Below are 24,374 nucleotides of genomic sequence, written 5' to 3'. Positions count from 1 at the left end.
CCTGCAAGACTGAATCTCCCAGAAGAAGGACATGGTAGCAGTTTTATTCTCCACTATATCCCCAAGCCCTTGCCTGACTCCAATATAAGTGCTCAAGACTTGCCTCTAAGAGTAAGAGAATAAAAAAATCTAAGATTGATAGAAAACAGATTAGTGAGGGTCTGGGCCAGGAGTGGGAAAGAAGGCTGACAACTGCAAAGAGGCAGGAGGGATCTTTTGGGGATTTGGAAATATTCTAAAACTCCTGTGGTGATGGCTGCACAACTCGACAAATTTACTAAAAATTACTGAATTGTACCATCTTAAAAGGTAAATTTTATGGTATATAAATTGTACATACACACAGCTCATCAATAAACTGTTTTTAAAAGATTGATACATTTGAATATACAAAATTTTAAACTTTTAAACTTTTGCATAAAAAGAATTATAAAATAAAAAGGCAAATACTAACTAGAAAAAACTATTTGTAATCTAGATGGCAAAAATGGGCTTAATATTCTTAATAAAGAACATTTCCAAATTTAAATATATGTATATGTACATATACATACATATATAAATATATATACATATATATAATATGTATTAACAGAGATATTCACACATAAATTAATGGAGAAGACTTTTAAATATAGAAAAAAAATGAACTGCACCGAAGTCAGGAAAAAACATAAATTAACATAATTTGTATTAAATTATATTTAATTTGGTTTGCCTACAAAATTTGCAGAAAATAAAATTTTATCACAGTAATACACATTGCTGGTGAGGTAAAATCAAGTATTCTGGTAGTCTACAATTAGGAATGCAAATTACTGCAAACTTGCTTACGGCCAGTTGGACAAAATTCACCAGAACCTAAATATGCTCATATCTTTCCATCCAGTAATCCTACTTTTAAGAATTTATCATAGGGAAATAATTAGAGAAAGGTACCAAGACTATAAGGATATTCATCATACTGTTCTTTATAATAATTAAAAGCTGAAAACCACCAAAATGCCCAACAGGGGATTAGAGGTAAAATGGTATATTCATGTGATGGAATGCTAAAGTAACACACTTTAGAAAAATTTCTGTACTGTTTTGTGAAAAACGTAAATAACAAAGTACTATTAAACAAGAAATTAGTAACCAGACATTGAGACAACAGGATCTCAGCATAAAAAGAAAACAAATGTATACAGATAAGTACAGAAAAGAAAACTGGGGGAAAAATATGGTCACAAGTTTATGGTAGTTATCTCTGGGTGCTGAACTTGGGCATAATTTTAATTTTCTTTTTTAGACATCTGTATATTTTTCAAATTTGCCAAAGTAAATGTAAAAAGCTTTTTAAATTAGAAAATCAGGGAAAAGATGTTGCATTCAAAACTTCTTAATTTTCGGGACACCTGGGCGGCTCAGTCACTAAGCGTCTGCCTTTGGCTCAGGTCATGATCTCAGGGTCCTGGGATTGAGCCCCACATCGCACTCCCTGCTCAGCAGAGAGCCTGCTTCTCCCTCTGCCTCTGCTGCTCCCCCCTGCTTATGCTCTCTCTGTGTCTGTCTCTCTCTGTCAAATAAATAAATAAAATCTTAAAAAAAAAAAAAAACTTCTTAATTTTCATGACATATCTTACATTTGCCAGGAGATTCTTTTTGATGACCCTGAATTTTCAAAATGTTTCAATATTAACTTCTGGTTCTAATTTAAATCTCATTTGGAATGCTGCTGAATGCTCTATGAACTTACGATTTTAACACAAGAAATACAAATAATAAGAACTGGCTAATTTGGTCACTATCTCAAAAAAAAAAAAAAAAAATCTGAGAGAAAACCCTCCATCCTAAATGCCCACTCTAATTATTTATCAAGTAATTAGACTAGTGCCTGGCACCTAAAAGCACCATGTAGTGTTTCTTTAAAGAGAACTACAAGTAACTGTGGAAAAGAGCTGAACGTTAAATAATTGAATATTAATTCATTCTGGCAAACAAGTAAGTTCCCTTTCCATTTGGACAGGTACATGTAAAACAGCAGATATCACACAAGAATTTGGAACAGCTGTTGGCAGATTTTCAAATATGTCAGAATTTTTTGTTGTTGAATCCCATTAAAGTTTTGCCAAGGAGTATAGAGTCATGCAGTTGTATTAATAGTTGCCTGGTCCCCTAATATATCTCTTGAGATCTACAGAAGGTTTCGTGATCTAAATGATGATTTTAATAAGCAGCTGGAAAGGTATTTTAGATATAAACCACCAACATGCCAGGCCTTTATCAATGGCCGAAACATGTGGAATGCTAGGTTTTCTGGAAAATAAGCTTTACCTTCCACCTACTTTAAACCATTATGTAAGAATTCTACTGCTTCTCCCTCATGTCAAGGGATGCTTCTGAAAGACTTTCATCATACAGACAGGACAGACATGCTGCTAAATGAGTAAGCTAGCACTTGTACAGGAGGCTCACCTGTATGAAACCAGTGGAACTCCACCCTCAGTAGAGTGAAATTAAATTTAAAATCTTCAAGTGAGGGCGCCTGGGTGGCTCAGTCGTTAAGCGACTGCCTTCGGCTCAGGTCATGGTCCCAGGGTCCTGGGATCGAGTCCCACATCGGGCTCCCGGCTCAGCGGGGAGCCTGCTTCTCCCTCTGACCCTCTCCCCCGCTCATGCCGTTTCTCTCTCTCTCAAATAAATAAATAAATAAAATCTTTAAAAAAAAAAAAAATCAACTTTAAAATCTTCAAGTGACTTGGGAAATGTACTTCATTTAAAAAGTGTTGCGATGTCAAGGGACTCTATTTCTAATCTGGCTGTTAATAGATTTTGCTGGTAACGCTTTGTATTTTGCACTCTATAGAAGTGTATACATTATCAGTCGTAACATTTTCTATATAATTTTCACTGTAACATGCTTAAGGCTTGGTAGCCATCCCAAGACAAATGGGCTGGACACATCTGGCCCAACCGGCCAGCCTCCTGCTGCGCTGAGCTGTCTCCCAAAGGAGGCTCTCTTCTGAGGTCACTGCATTGGCCCTGCTACAGCTAGCACAACTGAGTCTTGGGATAACATGTGGTTTGCTACAAAGTGACCCTGAGATGTTTGTTCATTCATTCACTCACTCAACAGTTCTTTTTTTTTTTTTTTTTAAGTAGGCTCCATACCCAGCCTGGAGCCCAACGTGGGGCCTGAACTCATGACCCTGAGATCTAGACCCAAGCTGAAATCAAGGGTCGGACACTTAACTGACTGAGCCACCCAGGTGCCCCAATTCAGTGATTCATTTTTTGTTTATTTAAAATTTACTGAATATCTGCTCTCTATCAGATATGGTATAAAGTGTTATAAATATAATGATATAAACAAGATAGCTCCTGTTTCACAGTGTCTCATAGTTTAAGAGTATAGATAAAAATAAAAACCAGTAGCTAAAGAAAGACTTATCACAAGGGAAGTATGAAAATACTCCATGGGAGCAGGGAATAAAGAAGCAGGAAGGGAATCTGGAAAATTCTCACTTATTGAACACGCATTTATTGAGCACATACTATTTGCAAAGCATGAGGTGCTAGGAACAGGAAGAGAACGAAACCTTGATCTGCTCTCCAGGAGCTCATATTTATAATTAGATGGTATATAAATATATAGGATATGTGGCTCATAATATACATAGTATTTTATGAATTTATTATTGACTTACTTATTTAGTAAAATATATAGTCTTTAGATTGTGATGAGTGCTATGGAATAAAAAAAATCCAAGGTAAGTAGGATGAGAATGCTAGCAGTGAATGTTCCTGTCTCACACAGGCTGGTCAGAGAGGGCCTTTGATAAGGTGACATCTGAGCAGAGGAATGCAAGAAATGAGGATACAACCCCACGGGTACCTGGGGGGGAGGAAAGTCCCAGGCTAAGGGAACATTAAGCGCAAAGGCCTTGGGGGCAGCAGTGTGCTTGGCTGATGCTCAGAGCAAGAATGCCAGAGTGGCAAGAGAAGGGGCGGCAGAAGCAAGGAGCAAGCTGGGAGAGGCGGTCGGGAACCAGCTCTTCCTGCACTTTGTGGGTAAATGTACGTCCTGGGCTCTTACTCTGAACACGATGGGAAGCTGAGCAAGAAAGTGTAACGTGCTGACTGAGGTTTCAGAAAGAGCACGGCAAATGCGCCAGAGGTGGTGGGAGGGAGCTGGATTTGTAATACATTCTGAAAGTCAAACACATGGCATTTCCCGGGATCTTCACAGAAGAGGTCCTATTTCAGGGCACCTGGGTGGCTCAGTCGGTTAAGCGTCTGCCTTCGGCTCAGGTCATGATCCCAGAGTCCTGGGATCGAGTCCCAAATCAGGCTCAGCAGAGAGTCTGTTTCTCCCTCTCCCCCTGCTCTTCTCTCTCTCTGTCAAATAAATAAATAAAATCTTTTTAAAAAAAAAAAAAGAAGAGGTCCTATTTCAGCAAGGTCTTCAAGGGTGAGTAGATGCTCGCCAGACAGAGAAGCACTCAACACCCCGGGGAATAACAGGCACAACAGGGAAGGATGAAAGGTCACAGCGGAGCCAGGGTGTAGCAAGAGACTCTGCATGACGGAGTCTATGGCTGGACTCCATGTTAGGCAATGGGTAGAGATGAGACAGAGAGGTAATCTGGGGTCATACGGTCAGTGGCCTTAGAGGACACGTTGAGGAGGGTGAACTCTACCTTACAGGCAAGAGAGACTGAACAAAATTTAGAAAGCAAGGAGTGACAAGTCAGACCTATTGAGAGGAACACAATATTGATGGTACTGGAGAGGGCACAAGGAACACCAGGTAGGAGAAGAGGAAAACTGTGCTGGTCTGAGATGATAAATGAGGGCCTGAATGAAAAGAAGAAACACCCTTAGGGGTTAGGAAGAGGCAGACCTGCCAGGGCCCAGCGCCTGAATGAGGGACTGAAGCAATGGGTAGAAGGGGAGGACAGCACGATTTCTGATTTGGTGAACAGCACCAGGAGGGTGGCCACTAGAGAAGAGAATGAACAGCAGGTTCCCTGTAAAACGGATCCTTACCAAAATGTGACTCAGAGCTTGTCACACTTGCACTCCGAACCCTCTCACAGCTTCTCGTGTCATTCAGAGTCACCGCCGACGTGCCGGGTACAGCCGGCAAGTTCCCATATCATTAGGCCATGGCTCTCTGATCTCATCCCTTCTGTTCTCAACTCTCTCACTTCGCGCCAGGTGTATTGGCCTCACGTGCTTCTCCTCAGATACACCTCAGCGGCCCTGCTCTTCCCTATGTCCAGAACATTCTTCCTACAAGTATCTACATAGCTTGCTCCTACACCTCCATAAGGGGTTGGTTCAAACGTCACTATGAGAAGGTCTTCCACGACCACCCTAAGTTGCAGTCCCCCATCCTATGGTGCCCTCTGACCTACTTCATCTCCATACCTGTTTGCCCTTCCAACATTCATTTTCTGGCTTTCTTTTTATTTCTGCTCCCTCCCCCCGTCCCACCTCATAAGAGAATAAACTCAAAGAAGGAGGAATCTTCTCTTGGTTTTCACTACTAATGCCTAGAACACTACCTGCACAGGGCGGGGGAGCTAAGTATCCATGTTCAGTGAAGTCAGTAATGAATGAATATGGATTGTGTTGGGTTAGATGCCCCTGCAAGACTTCCAGGCAGAGCCCCCCAGCAGGTAGTTGGAACTGGAGCCCTGGAGGTCACAGAGGAGGGCAGGGATCGAGAGAGAGGTGTAGGATCGTGGGGATGAAAGCAGAGCAATACCAGAAGCACCAAGAGTTACAGTAGGATGATGCTCAGGGTCAGATCCAGGAGTCAGACCACCTGGGCTCAAATCCGGGTCTTGACACTTCTTGTTTCTTAAAAGCCTTGAACAAAATTTTAAACCCCTCTGTGCCTCAGTTTTCTCATCTCTAAAATGGGATTTTAAAAAACCTCCTGCCTCAGAGGGCTGTGGTAAGATGTAAATGAGCAACTACACGTAAAGCAAGGAGATGAGCAAGCAGAGTGGAAAGTACACAGTAATGGAAAGCAAGGGGGCGTACTGAGGAGAGAGGTATTTTCTCTGGACACGAAAGGTAGCACTCAGAGATCTGGAAGCCAGGGTTTGTTCTGGACTATATAGTTCCTCATTTCCTTGTGCTCTCTGGTGAACCTACAGAAGTTCTCTCCACTTTTCTACTTCGGATTTGTTGTTGTTTTATTTCTTTTCTCTATGGTCTTATCAGATGAAACCAAAAAACATCTCTGAAGGTGTTTTGAATTTGAGTACAGTATTCTGGGAGGCGCACAACAGAGCAGAAAGAGCAGGGGCCTTCGGAGTCAGATAAATGTGGGCTTGGACCACCTCTGCCGCTCAGATATGGAGCTTAGTGTGGATCTAAAGAGAAATTTCTAGAAGAGGAGATAATACCTACCTCAAACACTGCAAGCTTGAAGAAGAGCAGTGAATGCACATTTGTGGCATAAATGCACGAAGGAGTTGTGAGGACTGAACAGCACACTGTAAGGGTAAACACACATACCCAACAGGGAAGCTGCAAAAAGTCTTGCTTTTGTGACTAGCAGCTGGACTGGCATTCCTGTGGCCAGGGCCTGTTGAAAGGACCCCACGTTGGGTCTGAACTTTCTATTTATTCATGTCATTAAAAAAGTATTTTCCCTTCATCTTTTAAGAGAATAGATTTCCTTTACTAAGGTAAGGGTATGTTGAAGCACTAACCCTTATTATAAGGTGCACTTAAGGTGATTAGATATTGGTATCAGACTTGTGGGTCTTGGAAAGATAAAAGAGCAGCCTTGATAGTTGTTGTTTGCCTTTGAGTTTCCTTTCATCCCCCGGTGTAGGGCTGGCTCTGAGCACAGCGGCTGATAACCTCTGTGTTTAATTCTTCATGTACTACTACTATTTGCACCATACCAAAGCCGAAAGGCTCAGAAGCTGCTTTAGAACAGTGTGTGTAATCATGTACCAGATGGCTTCTATCTATAAAAACAGCAATAAGGATTTAAGAACTGATCGTATTTTGTGGGTTTGTTTTAAGGGTCCTTTGGATTTTTTTTTTTTTTCTGATTACCAAAGAATACATGTTAATTTAAGACAATTTGGAAAACTAGAAAACCCTACCATGCTGGCATATGATATTTCTGTATATACCCTGCAAGCCTTTCCCGATGCTACCTCCCTGGGGAGAAGTGTATGTGTATAAAAACAAAATTAAAAGCATACTAAACATTACTATATAACTTGCTTTTAAAATTAACAAATGCATGCATTGATTCACTCATCCATCCAAGCAAATTAATTAAATACCTACTAGGTGCCAGGTGCCACACAAAGTACAGAGGATGGGGGAGACAAGCATAAAAATAAAATCATGGAGATAATGAAGGTACATATAAAGTACTACGGGTGCACACAAGAGGGAGCAGAGACAAGCCTCTGCAGTGCAGAGGTGTCAGGGAGCATCCTACAAGAGATGACACATTGGCTAACAGGTAACAGGAGTTCACCAAGGAAAGGGAGGAGGCAGGGCAGCAGAGGATGTAGCAAGAAGGCCCAAAACATGAGATTGTCTGGCTAGTCTGAGGTCCTGCCGAAGTCCAGTGCAGGTAACAAGATGAAAGAGTTGGAGAGATAAGACTAGAAAGGCAAGAGCCAGGCAATGAGCAGCCACTGCCAGGTTTGAAGCAGGGGGCTGACATGCTCAGATTTATGTCTTGCTTAGAAAATGTGCCATAGCTCTAAGGATTAAGAAAGAGGGACAAAGAGGAGAAACTAGAGCAATCCATAAAAGGACTGATCCGGTGAAAGACAGTGAAGATCTAATGAGAATGGAGATGACAGATAACATCCTGGAATTGAGAGTGAACTAGAAGTCAAGGGACCTGGATGCTAGATGCGTAAACATCTTCTTTCCTGTCTCCCTTCAGCAGTTACTGAGAATCAGCCATATACATTTGCATGGGAGGTCCCAGAGAAACAAAGATGAGGGAGCCCCATTCTTATCGCCAAGAGCCTACATTCTGGTAGGGAAGAACAGATAAACATGTATTAGTGCCTGCCCAAAATGCCTTCCCCTCCTTCTCTGGGAATAGGACTCCAATTTTCCTGTGGGGAAACCATCCATCTCCAGCTCACAGTCCATGCAGTTGGAGTGGAAATGGTCTTATTTGAACCCAACTCCACGAGTGGGTGCATGAACGAGGCTGGGCAAACGGGAGCATCTCACGCCCCTGAATGCAATGACTGGTTCAGGAATAGGCACAGGACTCAAACCAGGCCAACAAGATCACTCCCAGGGAAATCAGATGGAACCAGAAAAAAAGAAATGGCTACCTTCTTCTAAAATCCCACGTGCTTAAGACCACATACCCCTTGGGCTGTCAGACTCCTCTCATGTACGTTAGCAGGTCAGAGCCTAGCCAGCACGAAGTCACACAGAGGAGAGCCAAACCACGACACAGAGAAAAGCAGGGATCAGATGACACCTTTTGAGAAGTTGGATTCAGCCATGTACTCCTAGACATCTAAGTTAAGAAAGTCAATAAATTCCTTTTTTGGGCGCCTGGGCAGCTCAGTTGTTAAGCATCTGCCTTCGGCTCAGGTCATGATCCCAGGGTCCTGGGATCGAGTCCCACATCGGGCTCCCTCCTCAGCGGGAAACCTGCTTCTCCCTCTCCTACTCCCCCTGCTTGTGTTCCTGCTCTCGCTATCTCTGTCTCTGTCAAATAAATAAAAAATCTTAAAATAAAATAAAATAAATTCCTCTTTTGCTACAGTGAGTCTGTTGGGGTTTTTATCACTTATAATTGAAAGAGTACTGACTACTTCAGGGAAAGAGACATGGAATCCCATAACCGCAATACAATGTGATAGGCATGATGGAGGTACTTAGAAGGTACAAGTAGCACAGAACACAGTGTGCTCAAGTCTACTTTTAGGTAAAGTAAATCAAGGAAACTTTCACAAAGAAGGGGATGTTTAAGTGAAGTCTTGAAGAATTAGCCATCTGGCAACAAGGTAAGAGGCAAAAGGATATTCTATGCAGAAGAACCAGAAGGAGCAGAGGCAAGGAAGTAGAAGAAAGCATGGAATGTTTGGGGATGAAGAAAGCAGTCCACTGTGCCAAAGCCCTAGGTTCACAGCAGGAAGCAGATCGTGAAGGAACTGGGATGTTCTGTGGGTGATGAGGAGTCACTGATGACCAAATCAGACCATTTCACTTCTCATTTAACCTCTCCAGACCACAGCTGCTTCTTAGATCAGAACAAATCAATACAAATTGATAAAAATATGAAAAGATCTTACCTGCTGATAGAATTCATCATCCTTGGGGGTCAGATAAGGAAGCCAAGTATCTTCGAGCTCTTCAAGAAGCCTCAGTTTCTGTTTAGAAATAATAATGATTATAGGTGACTGAATATAAAGTGATCAGAATATAAGACAATCCCTTATTTTTCCAGTAAGACAATACCAAGAAAAACTTGGCCAACCTGAATATAAAAACTTTTAGAGATAGAAATTAGCCAAACGCCTATTATAAAATGTATTAATTTAATTACATACATTTAAATTACACATTGCATAAAGCATTAATTTAGAAATAATGATTTTATTCACTTTCATATTCCATGAAACAATTTGATTCACCAATCTTGACATGTTTCTTTAACACCATGGTCTTTTTCATCACTAAACTCACCTTTTGAGATCCCTATACAGTTTTCCAGAGCAAACCTTCCTGTCTGTATAATGTGTTTGAGACACAGCAGCTTCTGAATCCTTCTATCACACAAACACTAGAAATAGCAAATCAAACCACAGTACCATTTACAGAATGTCAGGATATTTGGAAGATTTATTCATCCTATAAACATTTATTTGATACAGTATCCACTTACGTATTACTTTTTTTTAAAGTGATCTTTCATTTCTAGAATAAGTACTAAATCCATGTTAAGCATCTTCGCTTCTTTTCCAATTTTATGAAGAAACATTTTTAAGCATCCACAGCTAGCACTGAGGCCATTTCTGTCTTCCCAAACAGTACCACGCTGTTCAAACAAAGTAACTAAGAGAGGACCCCATATTATAGGGTATTTCATAAAGAATTGAATATATATAAGGTGATGTCCTCCTTCTGAAGGATTTTTTTTTTCCAAAGAATACCTAACATATATGGTGTGTGTGTGTGTGTGTGTGTACGCGTGCACGACAGAGAGAAAGAGACCACATGGCATACAAATGGCATTATATGTGTGTGTATATACACATACACTCACATAGGAATTATCTATATACTACAGAAAATTTCTCAAAGAAAAAAAAAAACAGAAAAGGCAGAAACAACTGATTTTCAAATAAAACTATAATAAGATGCATATTCAGGCTGTTATCAGCACCTTTGTAGGAATTACAAAATGGTACGCCTTGCTCTGGGTCATTGCAGCCCTAGTCCATGGCGCATGGCTTGATGAACACAAACTGGAATTTAGCCCCCACCTGCTCCAATGGACACTGTCTTTATGCAGTCAACAACCTGCTCAACCAGACACAGCAACCCTATCACCCTTCCCTACCCTTTCACAGACCCATCAGAGTAGTCCAGAGAAAACACCTTTTGGGCAGAACTTAAATCTTTCTGTATCTTTCTGCAAATTATCCAAGGTAAATAAAGAAAAAAGGAATAGAAATATAGCAACCAGTTGATCTTACAGAGGCAAAACGCTCAAGTTTACTCAGACAAAATTCTGGTCTATTTATTTAATGAAAGCTTTCTGCTTGGACTCAAGGTATTTTCTCATCTACAATGGTAAGACTGGCTTACCAGTTAAACTATGAACAATTTACCTTTATGAAGAACCTAGAATACTAACACAAACCATTAGTTTAGATAAATCATCGGTTAAGTGGCTTATCTGTTTTCAACATTAGCTATTACTTGGGGAATAGAAAGAACTAATGATATTTCCGTGCATATACTTACACATTTATGCACTTCATCACAAATTTAATAAAAATCTATACCGCAATTGTCACTTTGACCTCAGGAAAGCTCGTATTTTCCTATGACTCTTTTGCCAGGCCTTTTTATAGACAGAATACTTAAATGCCCCCAGACAAAATTTAACCCATTATTAAAATCCTTTAATAATTCAAACGCACATGAAAACTCAAACCTTGAAATGGCTCCACCTTATAAATACCACCTTAAAATAAATAAATACATACATACATACATACATACCACCTGAAGACCTCTTCAGGCAAGTCTATAAAGCTAATCTGTGTATAAGAAGGAGCACAAAGGTCAACACCTCTAAGGAATTAAATACTCTACCTTAATGAGATTAAACAGCAACAGACCTGTTCCATAGATCAACAGGCATCAATGGAGGCTGAAATTCTATTTATAATTAAAACTTAAACTACATCATTATAAAAACAACCTACTTCCCAGCTCAGCTGAAGTCCAGTGTATCAGACAGGCATAAAACATTATAACTTGGAAGGCTGTATCAAAAGGATAAAATTCTACAGGAATGTTCCTACTACAGAGCAAGGAGAATATAAATGGTCTCTTTCCACTGGAAATTTTAATTTTGATACTGTGAACATCATTATATCTATATGGCAGGAAAGAATGTGGATCCAGAAATCACTCCAATTAAGACCATACATCTGTAATCTGTTCTGTGTATCAACATTCACAGCCTACAATTTTACCAGTTAAGTAATGAGATCAATTATAAACAATAATATTTATGAACTTAAAAAGAACTTTTGGTCATCTCTACCTTGGTGAAATCAATCAGGAATTAATATTAAACTGGTAGTTCATGAACTTCACATATTTCTTAAGAATTAAAATTGCTTTATAAAAAGGCAAAGTCACTCTGAGCACAACTACAGAGAAAAAGTCCTCTCATGCTCAAGAGTGCAAATTAGTACAATACCAATGGGCAGTAATTGACAATTCCTACTTCTGAGTATTTTTTCTATGGATATACTTGCACCATGTTCAGAACATATGTACAAGTTTACCCACTGGATCACTATTTGTAGAACAAAAGCTTGGAAACATACTAAACCAACTTAACTGTACACTTTAAAAGAATGAGTATTTTGGTATGTAATTTTTTTTAATGTAAGTTTTATCTCAACTAAACAAAAGGATTAGAAACAATCCAAGTGTCCATCCACAGAGAATGGTTAAATAAACCATGGCACATCCACACAATGAGATACAATGCAACAGTAAACAAGAATGAGGAAGCTTCCCTGTTAGAGAAATATAGAGCTCTCCAGAATATCTTAGGAAGTAAAAGACAAGAGACAGAATATCTGCTTATATGTGCATACAGAAACATAAAGGATATGTGACAAACTATTAATGTGGTTAACCTACGAGGTAGAGGTGAGAAATGACTAGAAGGAGACATGGGTGAAACAAGGCTATTCAAAACATTCCAGGTGTACTGTTTTGATTTTTGAACTATGTAAACATATTGCCTATTCAACACATTACCTATTATTAACTCAAACATATTACCTACTAATTCTTAACGTAAAATTCAGTATAAAAATGCAGACGCCATGATTCTTACTTTGTTTTAGAAAATGTATATTTTTGTGATATGCAATAAGGTATACTGGGGGAAACTACCATAGACCAACACACTAAAGAGTGAAGGGGAAAAAAAAATACCCAGCTCTGACAACTTCTTTTGTGTCAAATGCCAACTAGTCGGTAAACACACAACATTAAAATGCACTCTGGAGTGGAGGTAGAAGGTGCCCGTGTTTGACTGTCAGATCTGGCTAACTGCTGCTCCTTGGCCTGATGTACAGATAAAATCCGCACAGCTGGACCCTACCTCACACTGCTCAGCTCACACACTTCTTTGCTGTCACACTGGTGTCAAACATGTCAGGCTGCTCACAAATGCCGCACAGAAGCCAGAGAGTGCAAAACCCAAGCTTCCCCACCTGGTAGGAGGAGGACATGAAGACCCTTCCATGAGGACTACGCCCCTTTCCAGAGCTCTAGCAAGGAAAGAAAACATACACACGAGACCTTAAGAAAAAACACACTGCAACTCAAAACCATAAAGGTTTAAAGTTGGAGGTTGAACTTTAACCCTAAGCCTCTGACTCCTGTGAAAAGTTAAGCTCTATCTGAGCTTGCAAATCTTGTCAAAGAGAGACATGGTTGAGAATCGTACAGTTATTATATTAAAAAGATTAACCGGATTATGACTCATAATAGGAGGGGGTATCTCACCTATAAATAAAATGTATTTTCTTCAGTCTCATCAGATTATGCTGCTAACTACTCTTATTCTTTATCCATTTTTCATTTTCCACATAATTTTTCACCTATGAATCGTATTTTGTCGGGTTTGATAAAAATTTAATTTTGTTCTCTGATTTTTTTCAACATATGACCACAAATAAAGGCTTATGAATGTTTAGTGTAAAAACAATCACCTGATCTTCTGAGGGTTTCAAATAGTAAGTGGGAAAATTGACCTAGTCCTTAAGCAGGGCGTTGAGTGAGTAAGTAAAACCTCCCTGAGGAAGACACATCAAAACATTAGCCACAAAGATGAGTAAAAAAAATAGCTAAGCCAAAAGAAGCCTAAATAAATATTTCATATACATGTATGCCATATTTGCTTTAAATGAAAGGGAAAAAAAAGTACTTCAACCACTTCAAGAAACTCAGTATTCACTTTCCTATGCTCGCTGAAAATAATGGCATGGTGAAAATAAACAGAATTTGGATGAGAGAGTAGAATTTGAGTCCAGACTCATCGCTTCCCACATGTGGTACACTCAAATAGACCTCTCCGGATTTCACTTTACTCGTCTGCAAAACACTGTTTCATAGAGCGCTATGAGGATGAAATAAAATCACTTACATATATTAGTGCATTTTACAAATGATAACCCATGCAGATATTAAGGAAATCACATTCAAATAGGGGGTGGGGTCTGCATAACAAAGCATGAATTAAGAAGCCAAAAGATAGTTCTAATGCCAGTTCTACCCATCTAGATAAACAATTTGGAATAGTCTCTTATCTCTATGGGAGGTGAATGAATGAACACATATAGAGATCTAGGAACAGGGTTTGGCACATAAAAAACCCTCAATACACTTTGGCAACCACTTACTGTTATTTACTCCCTTATTCTGGGTAAAGAGTTTTATTTAGTAGTTATGAATTATCTATAAAAGAATCTATGTGTAACCCATCAAATTACACTTTATGCCATAAATTAATGCTACATGAGAAATTCAGATATTAATTTACCTGGGTGAACTACAGCAGAAACATGTAAAAGGTCTCCATAAAATTTTATATATATAAAATGCCTCAATTAGCTACACTGGTGATAAAAATAAAAATTATTGTAAAATTTTAGAACAGATGAAGAAACAAAAGCCCATCCAGAGACAAAAGGTGACTGGCAAGAGATTACATGACTGGTCATGAGAAAATCACACCTCATATTCTCATTTCCCAAGTACGAGGTCATTTCCACTATAGTCCCACACCGACTCAGAGGCTAGAAAAATTTTATCTTTTAAAAACTGTTCAATTTGTGACTTAAAAAGAACATATAAATACAAAAATCTTAAGTGATTTTAATTAAAAGCAATCCTATTTTTAAAATTTAAAACAAATGTTTATAGCACTAATTTTGGACACCCAAGCCTTGGCTGCTTTGGTAGCTCTACAATGCTTTCAAGAAATTCTTTTAAGAAATTTACTTAGCATTTCTTTTTGTTTCCAATAATGGGAGCCTACGCTGTTGCAGACCAAAAATTCAGCCAGAGTAAATAATCTCATAATCCACAAAACATCAGAAAAAATTCTCGGGAGGATTTTGCCTCAGTAGTAACACAAAAATGACCCTAGACTGCTCCTCTGCTCTTTCCTAAAAAATCTTAAATCAAGACTAAAAGGATTAGGGGCTACTGGGTGGCTCAGTCAGTTAACCATCTGCGTTCGGCTTAGGTGATGATCCAGGGGTCCTGGGATCAAGTTCCGCATCCGGCCCGCTGCTGAGCTTGCCCCTCCTCCTGCTCATGCACTCTCCTCTCTCTCTCTCTCTCAAATAAATAAATAATATCTTAAAAAAAAAAAAAAAAGACTGAAAGGATCAAACTATTTCTAATCAAAAACTACAACCATGGAAAGCTAGCTAAGACTATAAGGCAAAGTAATGGAGAGAAAAATCAATTGAAACTGGCTCCAAAATGGTACAAATGACAAAATTAGAAGTACATTTTAAAAAGTGAGGGCGCCTGGGTGGTTCAGTCAGTTAAGCATCCAGTTCTTGATTTCGGCTCAGGTCGTGATATCTAGCCCTGCATCAGGCTTCACGCTCAGTGCAGAGTCTGCTTGAAGATTCTTTCCCTCTTCCCCTACCCCTACCCCCACCAAATAAATAACTAAATAAAATCTTTAAAAAATAATAAATTAATAAAAATTTAAAAAGTGATATAACTGTCATTCATAAGCTCAAAAAGACTGAACATGGTAAGTAGAGAAACAGAAGAAATAAAGAAAATTAAATTATGCTTCTAGACAGGGAAACCTCAACGTCTGAGATGAAATACAAACAGGAGAGGATTCAAAGCAGATTAGATATCATTGAAGAAAAGAACAGTGAACATGAAAACATATCAGTGGAAATTACCCAAAAGGAAGCACAGGTTTAAAAAAACAACAACAACAAAAACATTAACAGAGTATTAGTGAGCTGTGAGAGGGCTTTAAGCAGTATAATACATGTAATTAGAGCCACCGAAGAATAACAAAGAGAATGAGAAAAAGAAAAAGAACTGACCAAAAATTTTCCAAATTTGATTAAAACTATAAATCATATTCACAGAGCCCTAGGCACAAAAAAATAAGGAAATAACACTATAGCACAATATAATCAGCTTACTCAAAATCAGTGAAAAGAGAAAATCTTAAAAGCAGAGAAAAAGAAATAGTATGTACACAGAAACAAATCATTACATGGAATATCTTGTTGGAACAATGTTAGCCAGACGACAGTGAAAAAACATTTTCAAATAACTGAGAGAAAAATATTTGTCAACTAGGTTTCTATAGCAAGCCAAAATGTCTTTCAAAAACAAAGGCAAAATAAACATGTTTGCATATACAGAAAAATAAAAATAATTTAATACCAGCAAAGCTTCACTGTAAGAAATGATAAAGACCTCCAAGCAGAAAGAAATGACACTAGGTAGAAATCTGAGTTTACACAAAGGAATGAAGAGAATCAAAAATAGTAACTCACTGGAAATATAAAAGACTTTATCCTCACTATTTAAATCTTTATGAAAGATAACTATTTAAAGCAAAAATAATAGTACATTGTGGGGTTTATAATATATGTAGAAGTTAAATGTACAACAACAATACCACAATGGTCAAAAAGAAATGGAAGTATATTGTTATAAAATTCTTAAACTACATTTAAAGTGCAATAGTACTACTTAAAGAAATATTCTATTAAGATAAAGATGGATGCTAGAAACCCTAAAACAACCATAAAATAACAACAAAGAGTTACAGGTAATAAGCCAACAAGGGAGATAAAATGGAATCATGTAAAATCAATCCAAAATGGGAGAAATAGAGAAAAAAGGAGAACAAAGGGTAGATAGTAAAATGTCAGAACTAAACCCAACCACATCAACAATCACATTACATATAAACAGTCTAAACAACTCAATTAAAAGGAAGTGACTGCCAGGTTACATTTTAAAAAATATCCAAGTATCTGCTGCCTATAACAAATTGACTTAAAATATAAAGAAACAAACAGGATTGAGAGAAGACATAAAAGCAAAAGGCAAGCTGTCAGTACTCAGTCTGGTGCTTTTCAGGATTGAGAGAAGACACACAAGCTTAAGAATTCTGCCACAAGAGGGAGCAAAAAGCATGGGACAGGGATATCCATAGAAGGTTTGCAAAAGCCTCAGAATCCCTAGTAGGGCTGACAGAAGGTATTTCTCTCTGGAAGTCAGTCAGTAAAGACTGGAGGAGCCAGCAATGCAAGACTTCAAGGAATATGAAAAAATTGGGGAAATGGAGATCTGTGATTTGGCCAATAAACAATTCAAAATAGCTATTTGAAGGAACTTCAATAAGCTATGAGAATACACAGAAAGATAATTCCATAAAATTAGGGAAACAATGCATGAATAAAACTAGAAGTTAAACAAAGAGACAGAAATGATATAGAACCAAACAAATTATGAAGCTGAAGAACACAATGAATGAAATAAAAAATACAATAGATAGTATGGACAGCAGAATGGATCAAGCAGAAGAAAGAATCTGTGAAGGAGAAAACAGGACCTCTGAAACTACCCAGGTAAAGGAGAACAAGGGAAAAAAAAAAAAAAAGAGTGAGGAAAGCCTACGTGAGCTATGAGATACCATCAAGAGAAGCAGAATATGAACTACTGGAGTCTAAGGAGGAAAAAAAAAGGAGAAGCAGGTTGAAAGCCTATTCCAAAAAATAGTGTCTGAGAATTGCCCAAATCTGGGGAAGGATTTGGCCATCCAAATTCACGATGCTTTTAGGACCCCCAAACAGATTCAACTCAAAAAGATCTAACTGAAGACACATTATAATAAAACTGTCAAAAATCAAAGACAAAGAGAATCTTAAAAGTAGCAAGAGAAGCTTGTCACCTGTAAAGGAACTCTGACAAGGCTATGAATGAATTTCTCAGCAGAAACCTCACAAACCAAGAAAAAGTGGGGTGATATATTCAAGGTGCTGAAAAAAAAAATGCCAACCAAAACTACCAAAAATACTTTACACCTAGCAAAGTTGTCCTCCAAAAATGAAGGAAAAATAAAGACTTTCCCACACAAAATCTGAGTGAGTTCCTCCCTACTAGATATGCCTTGCAAGAAATGCTAAATAAATAATTCTCCAAGCTGAAATGAAAAGATGCTATTTATTTCAAAGGATGAAAATATACAACATAGAGGTAAAGTACATAGTAAAATTCAGAGCTCTATTAGAGTTATACTGTAATATTGTGATGTGTTAACTACTTATCTCTAGTAAAAAGGTTAAAGGACAAAAGCATTAAAACAACTATAGCTACAATAACTTGTTAATGTATACACAATATAAAAAGAGACAAATTGTGACATCAAAAACATAAAAGAGGAAGAATAAAAGGGTAGAGTTTTTGGAGCACCTGGCTGGCTCAGTTGCTGAAGCATGCAACTCCTGATCTCAGAGTTGTGAGTTCGAGCCCCACGATGGGTGTAGAGATTACTTAAAATCTTAAAAAAAATAAAGGGTAGAATTTTTGTATGCAGATGGAGTTAAGTTGTTATCAGCATAAAATAGTCTGTTATATGTATAAAATCTTTTATGGAAGCCTCACGGAAACCATAAAGCCAAACCTTAGAGTAGATACAGAAACAAAGAGAAGGAAATCAAAACACACCACTATAAAAAATCATCAATGCACAAAGGAAAACACCAAGAGAGGAAGAAAGGAATAAGGGAACTGCAAGACAGCCAAAACACAATTGATAAGATGGCATTAGTAAGCCCTTTCCTATTCATAATCATTCTAAATGTTAATGAATTAAATTCTCCAATCAAAAGACATAGAGTGGCTAACCAGATTTTTTTTAAAAAGACCCAACTATACACTGCCTACAAGAGACACACATAGGCTCAAAGTAAAGGGATGGAAAAAGATAGTCCACGCAAGATGGAAACCAAAAAAGAAAAGGGGTAGCTATACATATATGAAATAGACTTTAATTCAACTTTAACAAGAGACAAAGAAGGCCATTACATAATGATAGAGGAGTCAACTCATCAAGGGACTAGAACAATAAGTATGTAAGCACCCAACATTGGATACATTAAACAAATACTAACATATCTGAAGAGAGAAACAGACAACAATATAATAATAGTATGGGCATTCACTACCCCATCTCAACAATGGATAAATCATCCTGATAGAAAACCAATATGAAAACATTAAACTTGAACTAAACTTTAGACCCAATGGACCTAACAGACATACATAAAACATTCCATCCAACAGCAGTAGAATACACATTCTTCTTAAGCACAAACAGAACATTCTCCGGGTCAGATCATATGTTAGGCAACAACACAAGTCTTACCTAATTAAAAAGCAAAAAAACAAGAAACAAAAAGAAAAACTGAAATGAAACCAAGTATCTTTTTCAACCAGAATGGTATGAAACTAAAAACGAGTAACAGAAGGAAAGCTGAAAAATCCACAAATATGAGCAAATTAAATAACACACTCCTGAACCAACAGGTCAAAGAAGATATCAAAACAGAATTTTAAAAATATCTTGAAACAAATGAAAATGGAAACAAAATATCAAAACTTATGGGATACAGCAAAAGCAATTCTGAGAAGAAAATTTATAGTGATAAATGCTTAAGTTAAAAAAACAGAAAGATCTCCAATAAGCAACCTAACTTTATACCTCAAGGAACTAGACAAGAAGAACAAACTGAGCCCATGTTTGCAGAAAGAAGAAAATAACCAAAAGCAGAACGGAAAGAAATGAAATGGAGTTCAAAAAAACGATGGAAAAGAACAAAATTAAGAGCTCAGGTTTTTTTTTTTAAAGATAAGCAAAACTGACAAACCTTTAGCTCACCAACTAGGGAAAAAAGAGAGAAGACTCAACTAAATAAAATCAGAAATGAAAGAGGAGATACTACAACTGATGCCACAGAAATAGAAAGGATTGTAAGAGAGCACTATGAACAATTATATACCAATTAATGGAATAACCTAGAAGAAATGTATAAATTCCTAGAAACAGTCACCTACTAAGACTAAATCATGAAGAAATAGAAAATCTAAACACACCAGTAACAAGTAAAAAGATTCAATGAGTTATCAAAAAACTCCCAACAAAGAAAAGCCCAGGACCAGATGGTTTCACTGGTTAATCTACCAAACATTTAAAGAAGAAATAATGAATATCCTGCTCAAACTTCTCTAAAAAATTAAAGAGGAAGGAACACTCCCAAACTCATTTTACAAGGCCAGCATTGCCCTGATACCAGAGTCCAGTAATGATACTACAGGAAAAAACAAAACAACAACAACAACAACAATAAAACTACAGGCCAATATTCTTGATGAATACAGATGTAAAAAAATTCTCAAAAAAATATTAGGAAACCAAATTCAACAGCATGTTAAAAGGATCATACACCATAATCAAGTGGTATTTATACCTGGTATGCAATGGTGTTCAGTATACATAAATCAATAAGTGTAATAGACCACATTAATAAAATGTAACATAAAAATCATATGATCATCTCAAATGCTAAAAAAAAAAAAGCATTTGACAAGATACAGTATCCCTGGCATGATTAAAAAAAAAAAAAAAACTCTTTTAAAAACATTTGGTATAGATAAAAATGTACCTCAACATAATAAAGACCGTAGAGGACAAGCCCACAGCTAACATCATACTCAATGAAGAAAGATTTAAAGCTTTTCTTCTAAAATCAAGACAAAGGTGCCCAGTCTCACAACTCCTATTCAAAATATTACTAGAGGGGCACCTCGGTGGCTCAGTCATTAAGCATCTGCCTTCGGCTCAGGTCATGATCCCAGGGTCCTGGGATCGAGCCCCACATCGGGCTCCCAGCTCAGCGGGAAGCCTGCTTCTCCCTCTCCCACTCTCCCTGCTTGTGTTCCCTCTCTCGCTGTCCCTCTCTCTGTCAAATAAATACATAAAAAATCTTTTAAAACAAAATATTATAGAAGTCCTAGCCAGAGCAAGTAGGCAAGAAAAAGAAAGAAAAGACATCCAAATCAAAAGGAAGAAGCAGGGGTGCCTGGCTGGCACAGTCAGTTAAGCATCCATCTCTTGCTTTGGTTCAGGTTGTCACCCCAGGGTCCTGGGATCGAGCCCTGCATCAGGCTCCCTGCTCCGCAGGAAGCCTGCTTCTCCCTCTCCCACTCCCCCTGCTTGTGTTCCCTCTCTCGCTGTGTCTCTCTCTATCAAATAAATAAATAAAATCTTTTTAAAAAAATTCCAATGGCTTTTTTCACAACAATAAAAAATACCCTAAGCTTATATGAACCACAAAAGACCCCAAAACAGCCAAAGCAATCCTGAGAAAGAACAAAGTTGGGGCCTCACATTTCCTGATTTCAAACTATACTACAATGCTATAGTAATAAAAACACTATCTTATTGGCATAAAAACAGACACGGAGAGCACTGGAACAGAATCAACAGCCCAAAAATAAACTCTCTATATATGGTCAATTAACATTTGACAAAATAGCCAAGAATACTCAATGGGCAAAGAATAGTTACTTCAATTAATGGTGCTGGGAAAACTGGATAATCACATGCAGAGAATGGAACTGGACCCCTACCTTACACAAATCATAAAAATTAACTCAAAATGGATTAAAGACTTAAACATAAGACCTGAACTCATAAAGCTCCTAGAAGAAAAATTAGGGAAAAAGCTCCTTGACATTGATCTTCACAATTATTTTGGGGGTATGACAAGAAAAGCACAAGCGACAAAAGCAAAAATACATGAGTGGGACTATATGGAACTAAAAAGCTTCTGCACAGCAAAAGAAACAACGAAAAAATAAGAAGTCAACTTATGGAATGGGATAAAATATTTGCAAACCATCTCTCTGATAAGGAGTTATTATCCAAAATATATAAGGTACTCATACAACTCAACAGCAAAATAAAAAAAAAAAAAAATCTGATTTTAAAAAGGGCAGAGAACCTAAATAGACATTTTTCCAAGGAAGACGTGCAAATGGCCAAGAGGAACATAAAAAGGGTGCTCAACATCACTAATCATCAGGAAAATGCAAATCAAATCCACAGTGAGGTATTACCTCACACCTGTTAGAATGGATATTATCAAAAAGAGAAGAGATAACAAGTCTTGGTGAGAAAAGGGAATCCAGACCCTTACGCACTGTTGGCAGGAATGTACAGACACTATAGAATACAATATGGACGTTCCTCAAAAAATTAAAAATAGAACTACCATATGCCATAGCAATCCCACTTCTAGGTACATGTCCAAAAACAAAAACAAAACCAAAACCAAAAAAATAAAACCAGGATCTTAAAGAGGTATCCACACTTCCATGTTCACTGCAACATTATTCACAATAACGAAGATATGGAAACACCCTAAGTGTCCATCTATGGATGAATGGATAAAGATGATATATCTATATAATAAAATATTATCCAGCTATGATAAAGAAGGAAATCCTGCCACTTGGGATAATATGGATAAACCCTGAGGGCAATATGCTAAGTCAGAAAGATAAAAGACAAATACTGCATGATCTCACTTATGTGTAGAATCTAAAAAAGCCAAACTATAAAACAGAAAGCAGAATGGTGATTGCCAGGGGCTGGGGGGAGGGGAAGGAGGGATGTGGAGATGTTGGTCAAAGGGTACAAACTTCTAGTTATAGGACGAGTAAGTTCTAGGGATGTAATGTACAGCATGACGACTATAGTTAACAATACTGAAAGTTGCTAAAGGAGCAGATCTTAAATGATCTCACCAAAAAGAAAAAAAGTAATTATGTGAGATGATGGAGGTTTTAATTAACCCTATTGTGGTAATCATTTTGCAATACTTACATATATCAAATCATCACATTTTACAACTTAAACTTACACAATGTTATATGTCAATTATACCTCAGTAAAGCTGGGGGGGGGGGTGTATGGTGCTATAACAAAATGAAATTAAATATAAATCACAGAAATAGATCTAGAAAATCCCTAAATATTTGGAAACTAAATAACCCACTTCTAGATAATCCATGGGTCAAAAAAGAAGCCAAACAAGAAATTAGAAACTATTTTAAATTGAATGAAAATGAAAAAAATTTTCAAAATTTCTGGGATATAGCTATATCTACAAGCCTATATTAAAAAAAGAAAAATGGTTTCAAATCAATGACCTCAGGTTCCACCTGGAAAAAAATAGAAAAAGAGGAGCAAATGAAACCTGAAGTAAGCAGAGGAAAGAAAATTATAAAATACCAGAGTAGAAATCAATAACATAGAAAACCAAGAAGTAAAGAAAATCAAAGAAACCAGAAGCTAGTTTTTTGAGAAAAGAAAATTTAAAATCTCTAGCTATACTGATAAGGAAAAAAAAAAAAACACTGAAGTCTCAACATGCCAATTACAAGGTAAATAAGGAGGTATTATGAACTTGAGTGAGTAAATTCCAGAACTTGGACAAAATGGAAAAATTCCCTGAAAGACACAGATTACCAAGGTTCTCTCAAGAAGAAGATAACCTGAATAGCCCCATATCTAATGAAATTGAATTTGTATTTTTAAAACTTCCCACAAAAAAAAAACTCTAACCTCAGAACCTTCACTGTCCGATTCTATTAAACAGTTCATAAAGAAATATCAATTCTATACAAACTCATCCAAAAAAATTAATGAAATTCCCAAAACCAAGAATTATTACAATAAAATTACAGACTAATATTCCTCAGGAATATGAATATGCAAATTATTAACAAAATAGCAAACTGAATCTGACAACACATAAAAAAATAATACATCATCATGTATTATTCCACAAACGCCAGAGGTTTAACAGTCTAAAATTGACATAATTCGTATTATGAATCATCAGCTTTACTGATGACTAACAAAGAAAAACCATATGGTGATATGAATTGATACAGTAAGAACATTAGGTAATACCCAACATCAATCCCGCCAAACACACTCAGTAAACTAGGGAACTTCCTCAACCTGAGAAAGGAATCTGTGAAAACCATACAGCTAACATCATACCTAGCAATGAAAAGACTAAATGACTTCACTGTATGATCCGGAAAAAGGCAAGCATGTCTGTTGTCATCCCTCTATTCAAGACTGTACTGAAGGTTCTAGCCAGTGCAGCAGAGCCAGAAAAAGAAATGAGAGGCATCTAGACAAGGAAGAAATAAAGAAAAGGTAAAACTGTCCTTATTTGCATATAACATAAGCACCTGTATAGAAAATCATACAGGTTCTACTAAAAAAGCAACTAGAACTAGTAAGTTCGGCAAGGTTGCAGGATACAACCTACAGGACAAGGTTGCAACCAACTAAATGAAACTAAAATTTTTTAAAATATCACTTACAATAACATCAAAAATTAAAAACTACTTAGGGATATCTGGCAAAAGGCTTTCCAAACTCACAAAAGAAACAACAACAACAACAACAACAAGACAATGCTAAAAGAAATTAAAGAATTTCTAAATAAATGTGGAGA

General features: G+C 37.3%; 1 protein-coding gene across 2 annotated transcripts in view; it reads right to left on the bottom strand.

The window, feature by feature from the left end:
• FTO (FTO alpha-ketoglutarate dependent dioxygenase) overlaps nucleotides 1–24,374 on the bottom strand; it is a 371,139-nt gene that overhangs the window by 258,320 nt on the left and 88,445 nt on the right. For both annotated transcript variants that reach the window (XM_032424110.1, XM_032424111.1), the window contains exon 2: nucleotides 9,303–9,380. In XM_032424110.1, coding sequence (XP_032280001.1) covers nucleotides 9,303–9,380 — 78 coding nt within the window. The remainder of the gene's footprint in view (nucleotides 1–9,302; nucleotides 9,381–24,374) is intronic.

This window comes from Phoca vitulina, unplaced genomic scaffold, assembly GCF_004348235.1.
Source record: "Phoca vitulina isolate PV1807 unplaced genomic scaffold, GSC_HSeal_1.0 scaffold30, whole genome shotgun sequence".
NCBI classification, from domain to species: Eukaryota; Metazoa; Chordata; class Mammalia; order Carnivora; family Phocidae; genus Phoca; species Phoca vitulina.
The sequence above is the reverse complement of the archived record's forward strand: the minus strand, read 5'-3'. Positions and strand labels throughout refer to the sequence as shown.